Raw genomic sequence first — 11917 nt, forward strand, 5'->3', positions numbered from 1 at the left:
GTCTTGTCCATTTCTTTATTCACATCCAAATGTCAATAAACTCAAGAAAAGCATGCAGCCCAGAGTTCTCTAAGTATGTCTTGCTGGCTACACATTGCTCCAAGGACTCTTCAATTCTCCTTGCAAAAAACAAGAAATAAAGAGAGACAATTACAAGCAGTATTAACTTCTGTCGTTACTTGCTTATTATTTCTGTCCACAGAGCAGTGGCTTTTGGAGAAACATTGTATAATTCCTTTGAGTTCATGTAATTCTATTGATAATCTGTTTTATACACTCACCCCACAAGAAAGAAAGAAACTGAGATGGAAGGAAAGGGTAGAGATGGAACATGGTACCCAAGGGACTGGAGTTCAATTTGTTGTTCCAAAACAGATTTACTGCACAATCTCAGGGAAATCTTTACAGCCTAAAGGTATTGAGGCAATGCTTCCTGCAGGAAGGCTTCAGTGACCTGGGCAAAAAACACATCTCTGCCCTGTGACATCTACCATGTAGATACACCCTGGAGGAAGCAGTAATCCATTACCAAATGTATTAGCAGAACCACAGAAGTTGTAATTCCACGTGAAAATCATTCAGATTAGAATGTGGCACCTCCCAGCCCAGACCAACTCTTCTTCTAATGGAAACAAGAACACTGGAAAAGGCAAGCACATGAGTTGGGCATACAGGTTGAAAACTAAAATTCCTTTGGTAGTGTTCTTAATGCCAGTCATTTATGAGTACATTTATTATTGCACTGAGACCTGGCTTCACACCTTTGCATTTGAGGCATTATAAATGTGAAAAGGGCAGTAATTTATAAAGCCTTTCATTTATATATTTACTTCATTTTATAAATCATTCTCATTCTTTGTCATTTTTACATGCAACTTGAGGCCTTGAACCTTTAGAGTCTCATCCAAAGTTTGGCTTTAACTCCTGTTCTGTTTTATCATAACTCTTTTGTCTAAATATAAGGAGCCCACATTGAGGCAAACATTGGAAGGCAGAAGGAACAAGCTCCCCCCCTGCCCTTACAGTTAACACCTGTGCTGAGGAGAAGACCACAAGGCAAGGAGCAGCCATCGACAGGATCTTCCTCCACCTTTCAGCACTGATGAATAAGGAGCTTTGGTTCTGCCCCAGTTTTAAAAGTAAAGAGCAAGTAAATCTTGAGCAAGTAAATTTGCCTTACACAAAGTGATCTGTGCTAGACAGAGGGAGAGCACAGAACTTTTGCTTCCCCCCCGAGGCAGAACTGCAGGCTCACACTCTGCTCTCTGAATGGCTCTTCTTGCTCAGTCCTGGGCTTCTCTTACCCTCAGCCAGCTGTCCACATCAAACAACTGCAGCATTAAAACCTGCTTCTCAAAACAGGAATGCACATGGCTGGGAGAAACCACAGGAAAGGAAAGGCTAAGGGGAAAAGTATTTGATTCCCTTCCATTCTCAGCTAGCCAACATACTATCTCCATACATGTCATCTTCTTGGCACAGCAAATGAGCAACTTCCTATGACTAAATAAATAGAAATACAACTGACTCTCACTGGTTCTTTATGCAGAAGCAGAATGCATTACAATTAAGCAATCTCAAAATTACAAACTCTGAAGGCTATAGCAAGAAAATACAGGCTGGATAAACTGGTCATTATTAAAAAAATATATAGCCCCTTTCTCACTAAACAAATTGCTGTGCAGTAATTACTGCTCAAATGACAGTGTGACAGTTTAGGATGTCAGGGACAAACAGTGATAATCTGAGTGCTGCACATGCACTCCAGAACAGAAAGCTGCAGCCAGTTTTAAAACACAGCTTTGACAAATGTATCACAGGGGGCTGTTTTGCTCATAAAACTCAAAGTCTTCTGCAACTTTTCATCAATCACTTGATTAGGCAATGAAACTCACCAAGTGAAATATCCAAGAAAACAGACTCTGAATAAATTAAAATTTTCCAGGACAAAACCATATTTTACCTATCAAATTTGTTTCCAGGGTAGTCCAGCCCATTATTTAGGATTAACTCTTTCTAACATTTACCTTTGCAGGCTGTAAGTGAGAAGTGGAAGAGCATGCTGAGAACTTGACACTTAACCTTCTGGTTTAGAGCATCAGACCCCCTCAAGTAACTTTACCACAAATGAACATAAACACTCTTTTCAGCTGCTCTGTTCCAGAGTAGCTACCTCAGAGCATGTGCTCAAACTTCTAGTGCCACTGTCTGTAAATCAGCGCTTGGTGCAGCACAGCTATTCCCACACAAGGGAACATTAGTTAATTTGCATTCACAGTTACCATATGAGGTGTGAGTTTCTGACAGTCCACACATTTTATATTTAAAGACTGTAGGAAATTAATATAATTATCTTTGATATAATAACAAAAGTAACTTACCAGTCCATCGCAATTGCTGATAGCAACTGAAGCATTTGGCAGATCAGTGATATCCCCAACATAGAGGCAATTCCCATAGAGAGGTTCGATATGAGTCTCCTCAGAGTCCTCCTGCCACTCAACTGTTGCTCCAGGGGCCACGAGCCTGGAGTTTGGCCGCAACCTGAAGTGCAACTCTCTTCCAAAAACAGTGACATTGTAAAATATCTGCTCATTTGCTGCTTCATGTTGCAAGTCCTCCACAGCTCTCCTGAAGCGTGCTTTTGGTGGTCCAGATACCAAGTGGGATAGGAACCTGCCCTCTGAATCGGTGCTTGTGGGGATGACAAGGCTGTACTCCTCTATATTCCTCAGGATTGAATCTTTACAGGGAGAAAGCAAGAGAGGACAGAGATACTAGAACTAAACATATCCTGATGCCGCGGGATTTTTATTCCATTATTCATTAGTACAGCAGACACTTACATAAGGCAGATGGACACTGCACTCTTTGCAGGCACTTGGTTCACCTGCATGAAGTGTGCAGAGTTCACTCAAACTTGCCTTTTCTTCCCCAAAATACCAGACGGCAGCGTGAGCCTCCCCACCCTGCCAGGACCCCGCACTCCTGCCCCTGCAGCGAGGTCCCGCTCCCCTTTGCCACCAGCCCGGACCCCGCAGCCCTGCACGCCCAGCCAGTGACCGGGTCGCCTCGGGGACTCTGGGGGTTTCCCGGGCGGCCAGCGTTGAAGGCAGGGCGTTGATTCACTTCGGGACTGCTCGCAGGGGCAGGGGTAGGGGCTGGGTTTGCAGGTGGCAAGCCTACAAGGCAAAGGCACGTCCCTCAAACTACCCCCGGTGCGGCGGGTTTGAGTCGAGCGCTGACGGGGACGCCGCGGGCAGGGATCGGGAGCGGTCTCAGTGGGGAGCCCGGGAGTTTCGGACGGAGGCGACAGCCCGAGGAAGAGGAGGAGGAGGAGGAGGCAGACGAGCTGCCATGTGTTTCAGCCCGCACGGGAACCCCAGGCGCCGCTCCCTGCCCGCCGGGGCTCGCCCGCTCCGCGGGGCAGGCAGCGGGCGGCGCGGGGCTGCGGGCAGCGGCGCCGCGCTGTCACCGCCCGGCGCTCCCGCGTCCCTTCCCCGCCGGCGGCGCGGCTGCCCGGTCCCCGTCCCCGCCCGCCGCTTGCAGGAAACAACTGGCAAGCCGGCAAAAGTAGCCGCAGAAGAAGTTCAAGGGGAGCGAAAGCCGCGGGGCGGCGAGCCGCTACTTGGGACGGGCGGGCTGCGGACACCGGCCGGCGGCGGCGGGGCAGGACGAGCAGCCCCGGAGGCGTCCCGGCGGAGACCTACCTCTGTCCCCGGGGCGCCGCAGGGCGCCGGCGGGCAGGGCGAGCGCGCAGCAGAGCAGGACGCAGGCGATGCCCGCGGGAGGGTCCATCGCGGCGGCCCCGGCCCGAGGCGGGGGCCGGCGCCCGGGCTGCCCGCAGCCGGGGCGGGCCAGGCGGCAGCCCCGCTCCGCGCTGCTCCGCGCCGCTCAGCGCTGCCCCGCGCCCCGCCGCCCGCGCATTCGCCCAGCCGCAGCCGCAGCGGCAGTGGCGGCCGCGCTCCCGGCTCGCAGCGAAGCAGAGACACCAGGAGGCGGCGGGGGTATAGTACTGGAAGCACAGGGCGTGCGGAGTGAAGTCAGGCTGATTGACAGAGGCGCTGCCACACGGCGCAGCCCGGCCGCGGGGAGCGGGGACGGGCCGCGGGCAGCGGGGACGGGACCGCCCGCCCCGCCGGGCAGCCCCCGCGCCGCCCCCGCCGCGCTCCGGGCAGCCCCGGCCGGCAGCGCCCGCCCCGCGCCGCGCCCCGCTCCGGGACGAGCCCGCCGGCGGGGACGGGACGCGCTGGAGGCGGAAAGGAACGCCCCGCGCCGGGCTCGGGAGCCCCCGGGCGCTGGGGCAGCGTCCCGCTACCGGGGCCCGCGGGCTGCGCCGTCCCGGCTCTGCATCCAGATGGAGACGACCAGAGACAGACGAGGCTGACAAACTTAAGGCACCTCGGCGCGAGTTGCGTCGCAGTCTGTGTTTCCAGTTGACAGCAGGGACCCAAGTGGAAAAAGTGCCACCTGCAGAGGCAAATCACGGTCAGAGATCTTCATCTGATCCAATAAATTACTCTAAGCAGCCATTTCAGGGGAAAATTTGTTAGGGCTATTTGCCAATAAGACTGAAATTGCTTCCTGCAATCTTATATTAAATATCTGCAACTGGAGAGATAGACCCTGAAAGTCTTTAGGAATACTAGGAATAGAAGAAGGATTTTTAAATAATTAAAAAATCTAGACTGGCCTTTATGGTAAAAAACAAGTTATATTTGTTTCCATATGGCCAGGATAAATGCCATACTGCTTATTCCCTTCAAATAATGTATATATTTACTCAGCTTTTACATTACTGGGATCATCTGCTGTTTTAACCACTTTACTCTTTAACCTTGCAGAATCCTATTAGCCCTTCTTGTGCTCCTGCTGGCCCTGCAGCCCACAGCCCTACCTACCCCAGGCTGATTCTCACTGTATCTGCATGAGTTAGACCTCTCTGGAAAGCTGCAGGCAATGGCTTCCTGCAGGAAGCTGGTGTTCTGCCAAGGAATTTTCCTGGGTATCCTTGACTATTCTTGCTCCTTTATGACTAAGGGTCCAGCTATTACCTTCCACCCATCTATTATGGGTACAAATGAAGGGTATAGAAGAAAAATAACAGCAAGCTAGTCCTGCTCCCTGCCCATGAAGAGGTCTTATGGACCCCAGCCCTGAGCAGTTACAGCAGTATATGATTTCTACTTGCTTGGTTTGATGTTCTGGTTTGGCTTTCCCATTTTTCAGGTTAAGGAGGAAAAGGGAAAGATTATTATGACTGATGAGGTAGATCAACTTGTACATTGCATTCAAACATGCCTTTTCTTATCCTCTCAAATGACCCCTATTTGGAATTGCTGTCTGCACCAAGCTTCTTCCAGTTCTTCCTTTTGGTTTGTTTTTTTGGGTTTTTTTTTTGGTTTGCTTTGGGTTTGGGTCCATATTGAGCAGCTTCTCTTACTTAAAATCTCATATGCTTTCATCAGTACACAGCTGGTAAAGTTCCAACTTCATTTTTATTGGACTTGTATTTTAAGCTGATGATGTAGCTTTTTTATGTTTCATCCACCCCATCCTGCTCAAATTGAAATAACTTCTGCACATAAACTTGAAAGGGAGAGGGTCTGGCCCTCTACATTTGAAATCAAAGTTCTTATTTGTATATGATTCATCAAAAAAAAAAAAAAAAAAAAAAAAAAAAAAAAAAAAGACGGAGTAGCTTATACAAATACAAAACAACCCAGCCATTAGTTCTACTAATTAAGATGGATTTTTACTCTTTAAAATAGTGGAGGTTAGAAAATATGCTTTAATATGGGTAACAGCTGTACTTCAGAGTAATGATATAAACAAAAAGAATCAGTAACTGCTTTCATGTTGTTTATTTCTATAGAGAAACCAAGTTCTATGTGCACATGTTGTTACCTTATCACACGGAGACAAAAGCTCCATGGGCTCCAGGGTTTGGGGGGACTGTTTTACAAACTCCTTTAAAATTCAAAAAAAAAAAAAACAAAACAAAAAGACTGAGAACCAGTGTCAAACAATAGAGCCAGATCTGCAGTTGGTAAAAACTGTGCTTCCACTGCACTTGCTGGAATAAATCCTGATTCCCACTGAAGCTAGTGCGAGTTTTGCCATTGACTTCAGCAGAGCCAAGATTTTCTGCAGTAGATCCTCAGTGAGATTTAGACCAACTGAGGATGTGCCACATGGCTCAGCAATGGGCCTGTTATCCTTCCACAGGAAAAATGGGTGGATGTTTGACCCTGAGGAATGGCCCAAAGCATGCCAACCACCACAGAGCCCAGAGGAGTGAAATTCAAGAAGAGTCCTTACATCTCTGCCGTTACACCACTGTAGCAGAGAAACTGAGGGAAATATCCTCCTCAAAACTAATTTTCCATTTCCTAAACCAGGCTTCTTGTCACAGACAGATGAGGTTGTGGCCTGGGTTTCCTTAGTGGGGCATTGCCATGGCTGCCTCTCTTCTATGCATTTTACAATCAACTAGAAAAAGTCAGCGTGGAATGTATGGACTGCAGAATTAATTATAGTCCACAACTCTCTAAATTAATTGCTGCAAATGAAATCACACCATATTTATTTCACTGGAATGAAGGGAGAAGGACTAGATACTGCAACTGTGCTTGGATAGTTCAATCTGAGAGTGTGGCTGTGCTCTGCCAACCATGACTACAGTCACACAGATGTTTGCCTTCACTGGATAGAGGCATACAGAAAGGAGAAAATGATGCTCTGTGTGTCCTGAATGAATGCCCACACTGAAGGAAAGGTGTTCTAGCAGCTGAAATACCTGAATTAGTTTCAAACTAGCCTGCAGAGGTATGAACAGCCCTGTAACTGAACTGATATGGGGCTCAGCACAGACTGTGGAGTGTTTATTGGCTTTACAGATTTTCTAATCCACACCAAGTTTGTGCTATCTGTTCCTGTTCCAGCTAGGGTGCATCTGCATAAACTGCAGCCAGACCTTCCCTTGGAGCTGTTCTCACAACATTTAATTTTGCTTAGAAAAATGTATAGATCCTAAGCTTAACCACCAGTACTGCTCTGAAGGTGTTTTAAACACATATAACTGCACATTGCAATGAGACATTTACTGTATCTGGAATTTCTAAGATCTCTTGCTGTTTTTAAGGGAAAATCACTCCTTTTATTAGTGGGGCTGTGAGGGGAGATGCTGGACTGCAGCACTGTGCCTTCTGCAAAGGGCACACCAACACCTAAGCAGGTGACTTTGATTCTGCTTATGGCTCAAAGCGGTCCAAGCTCTCAGGTGAGAGGTTCCCCAAAAAAGGAATTCTCATTCCTGACCTCCTGATGGGGAAGATGGTACCTGTCTGCACAAGGATTGCATTTTGCCTGTGTTTCTCATGCAGATGATTGTCTTTGCTCTCATCCTTGACTGCCATGCACACTTTGTGGCTATGCAATGCTGTAAAGCTTAATAAAAAGAAAGAAAAATTAAAACAGTGTGCCAGTTCATTTCCTTCACACTTGACATTTCCAGGCTTCGTATTGTTTGAACCCTTGTGCCATTATGTGGCACTATGATGTACTACCCAGGAAAAAAAGGATGTATTTAATGCTGATTTTGAAGCAGTGCAAGATAAAGAGCAGTAATTAAAATTGGAGCAGTCCTACCTTCCCCCCCTTTACTTTAGTAAGGTAACAAAACAATCTATAACACAAAATATAGACCAATTGAACTATTAATAACTTATCAAATTATTCAACTCTTGCTAATAATTTCACTTCCACTTCTTTTTTAAGAAAGTGCCAAAAAATATTCTAAGATAAGTGAAGTGAAAATGAACCAAATTAAAGCAGTAATACCCAGGCCAGTCCCTTGGATTCTTGGAGTAAGAAATCAGGTAGCATTACATAATATTGACATCTTTAACTAATAAAATCCTGCCTTCAACAGAAAAGTACTGACTGAAGGTATAAAAGCAGGACATCCCCTCTGCCTGTTCATCCTGAGCTTTCTGAGAACCAGCTCCTAAGCCCTTCCCAGGCAGGCTCAGTGTGCCCAGGCTCCTCAGGAGACTTGGTGATTCAGCTGAGCCAGGAGCAGCATGGGACTTACCCCAGGATTTCAGGGGCTTTGCTTAGAAAAACCTGGGCAGTTTTACATTCTGAAGCCTGTCACTGTTGGACAATGGGACTTAGCTCTCACTTCAGCCATCGAAGATTCAAGTGTCCATTCTTCCAAGACAGAACAGAGCAGCAATTCCTCCCAGCCCTGTTCCTGGTGTCACTGTTGGGACACTTGCAGCCTGGGGCAGTACAAAGGTCCTGCTGCCTGCAATTCTCTCAAGCCAAGAGATTCATCTGTAAGATGCTGCTCACACAGGGACCAGCTGTGGGTACCTCTCGGGTCTGTGCTCATTGATAACACAGGCTCAAATTCCTTCTGTGCTGGGCCAGAGCTGCTGCCTGACCACAGCTTTGCACCTGAACTGTCCACACACACAAGTTTGCACTCAGATCCAGGGAAGGAAATAACAGAACTGCAGGGATGGATCCAAGTTTCCTTCAGCATCTTTACTATTTGGTTCAGTCACTTTGTCCTGATTTTGTGGCCCATGGTAGATGTTCCATCTTAATTCCTCTTTATGTATTGCACTGACAGAGAAAATGCAAAATTTCATTGTTACCACTTCTTCCACTAATCATCTGTATTTACCAGCTAGTTGTCTTTTGATAAATATAACAATCTCTCCCCTATGTTTTCACCTTGATTCTTTCTGTTCAGATTTATTGCCTCACTATTAATATTCCAGCCATGTGATTTATCCCAGCATGTTCCCGGAATACTTGCCTTCTCTATATAAATATTTGAATGATCCTAATTTCAACTAATTAGTACTGGGACATTTGATTTCCCTCTTGAAGAATTCTCATTTGCTACTAACCAGTTCTTTTCCAGTATAAGAGACACCTATTTTGAGGGGAGAGAATAGAGGCAACTGAATGAACCAAACAATTTTTCAATACTGTTCTACCCTTCTTCATATTGTTCATGTCAATCTGATGCCAAAATAACTCTCCTAGGTCAGAAAGCTCAAAAACATCAAGTACACAGGCAGGAACAATAAAGCATTCCTATCCTGCCTTGGCTTCCATCCTTACAGAAAGACAGGATTATTTAGCATCTTATTATGCCACAAATTGGGACAAGTCAATAAGTTCAGATTTGTGGAAGATCTTCGAAGTATAATAAAGTTTGATGACCCTTAGATCTGTCATCTCCCCTGTCAGCTCTACCTATAAAAGAAGTTTAGGCCCCAAACAAGGGTTTGGGATTTTTTCCCCAGTGCATCCAGCCATGTATAATTTTCCCTGAAAAACATTTACCAAGTTTGGCCAAAATATATTGGCTGTGTGCACCATGACTTTTTAAAAAGAGAAGGATCAACATCTTCCAGGAGGAACATTTCTGGAGGAAAAACATGTTTCTAGTCAACATACTAACTTATTTTTGAGAAACAATTTTGATGGATCAGTTTCAACCAACCATACTTACAAATTTTTCTGCTAGAAAGAAATCACTTCAGAAGCATTTCAGCCATGCAGATTTCTGATTTCTTCACTCTCCAGAAAAAACCACACCACTCATTCTCACTGATTCACCCATTGCTTAAATTAATGGGTCACTTGTTAAGTTTAAGCATTGTTTTAGTGAGTAAAGATACACATAAAGAGTGTATATTAAGAAACAAAGAAAAAGTATTCCTAATAACTAGTAGCAATACCTCTGAAATATTTACTAACAAATCCAAGTACAACCAAAATGCAGGACTATTCCTAAAACAGAGAAATTTTGAAAATAGGACTTATCAAGAGCTTCAGATTCAATTCCTTTTTCAAATAAAACAAATTTTACTTTCTGGTTGCCTGCTTCACAGCTCCGATAATAAGACATCTTAGTAATTTATATCTTCACTAAAAACAAATACCCATTTGAAATAGACCGGGACATTTTCCAGTTTCAGAATCATTATTTGTGTATTTATATTGAAGTAATGCCTAGAAGGCCCAGCTGATACTGAAGTCTATTGAGTTAGTAAGACAGTGAAGAAAGTGACCTCCCTAAGTACAAAATTCAATATAGCAGTTTAGTGAAACAAGTACAAAAATAAGGACTTCCATCCCCAAATCCTGACAGTTTGGATAATATTTTTTAAAATCATCTCTGCGGTCCTTATCTATTTCTTGTAGGCACACTTTTCAAATAGTATTTATTCTTTACATTTACAAACAGTTTATCTGAATAATATTATCCTTTAACAACAGAAGTCTTAGGCTAATTCCCTTCTCACCGCCTACTCCATCTCCTCGAGAGATGCCGCGCGTTTGCAACTTACCCTTTTTTATTTTTTTTCCCCCCTTAATCATGCTTGCTGGGAGCCATAAAGCTGAAAGGGAGAAAACCGTAAATAATTGCATCTTCAGAGATGAGTTTAAGCTTTAAGCAGTGGCAGAAATACTGAATTTGTATGTTCCACCACGCTCCATCAGAGAAGGCCTTTCAAATTAGGGTAAGGAAAACTTACTACTACCCAGGAGGACCCTATATTTTAAGAGGTTTTTCATCAGTCACAGAAATGATAGACTTTCTGTAGCTGCTGTTTCAGTATATAAGTAACACAGAAGGAAAAGCACAGCAGATTACTGGGATCTTATCCAATATGGAATATCTGCAGCCTCAAGTCAAACAAGCTCAGAAGGTTCATGGAATTTGACTCAGTGAGAACTGCCAATTCAGGGGGAAGGTCACAATCACAGTGCCTGAAGAATAAAGGAAAACTATTCTCAAGCTGTTGGGAAATTGGAAGCTTTTGAGAATGTGCATTTTCTACCTTAAAACAGGAGAGTTATGTTAAGATTGTGAATTTTGCATTTCCTCTAGCTCCAGTCTCTAAGCCTGCCAAATGATGTGGCACTGCACATGGAAGCTCTACCTAATCCTTCACTCATTCACATGAGGAAATGAGGGCAGGAATTCTTTAGAAACATTTAAAAGCAAGCCACTTGCATCATTTGTCACTAAGAAAACTTTGAGAAAAGGACTAAGAATAGAATAATTCCTATTCGCCTCTATCATGAAGGAATTGAATCCCATCCCTGTCTTCTGTTTAATCCCTGAACATGACTTACTTGAGTGTGAGCTGGCACTCCTAAGAGTGAACTGCAAATTGTGCCACACTAACATCAAAGGAAAATAGCATGGAAAATCTCTAGTAAGCCCAGGGCTATTATTGAAACTCATGCAGTAAAACAGCCAAATGTTTCTGCCTGTTCTTCAGCTTATTCTCCAAATGACATGTCAGAGTCTAGCCTAATATGAAGAGCTTTAACTTGGGTAAGCCTGCTCTATGTTACACAAAAAGAATTGTTGCTTCAGAAAGTCCAGTTTAGTGGAAATAATAGAGCAAGCCCACAGAAATGGAAATTTAAGGAAACACGTTCAGAAAGCATAATAAGAAATAATTTTCACCTGAAAATTCAAAGCTGCAGAAAGCTGGCTTGGTGCAATAAGTGCAAATCACACATTAGGCTTTTCAGTGCCCCAAGGCAACAATGGGAAAATCTTGATGTTTCTAATGACCTTCTTCATTTTATAAATGTAATAAAATCACTTTCAAATGGATATCTTATGTTTAGCAAATTTATAACTGGCTTTTGCTCCACTTTCAACCAATGGTTGACAAGTAGACTGCAGCGCTCAGTCCATGACCTGAAAGCTTGTTAGCAGCCTTCCTTGTTCTTTGGTCCTTTGTATTGATTTCAGAGTATCACAGGGAGTATCTTATGAGTCTTCCTATCCTTTATAGACATATAAATCAAGAGTAAATTCACTGAACTAAGAGCTGTGACCCTCATGTGAAATGGATGTTAATACAAT

General features: G+C 44.5%; 1 protein-coding gene across 1 annotated transcript in view; it reads right to left on the reverse strand.

The window, feature by feature from the left end:
* Positions 1-4168, reverse strand: part of ADAMTS2 (ADAM metallopeptidase with thrombospondin type 1 motif 2) — a 174723-nt gene extending 170555 nt beyond the window's left edge. Inside the window, exons 1-2 of the mRNA XM_030283925.4 lie at positions 3711-4168; positions 2382-2743 (exon numbers count right to left, since the gene is read on the reverse strand). Coding sequence (XP_030139785.4) covers positions 2382-2743; positions 3711-3798 — 450 coding nt within the window. The 5' untranslated portion in view covers positions 3799-4168. The remainder of the gene's footprint in view (positions 1-2381; positions 2744-3710) is intronic.
* Between the last annotated feature and the right edge of the window lie 7749 nt (positions 4169-11917).

This window comes from Taeniopygia guttata, chromosome 13 (genome assembly GCF_048771995.1).
Source record: "Taeniopygia guttata chromosome 13, bTaeGut7.mat, whole genome shotgun sequence".
NCBI lineage: Eukaryota > Metazoa > Chordata > Aves > Passeriformes > Estrildidae > Taeniopygia > Taeniopygia guttata.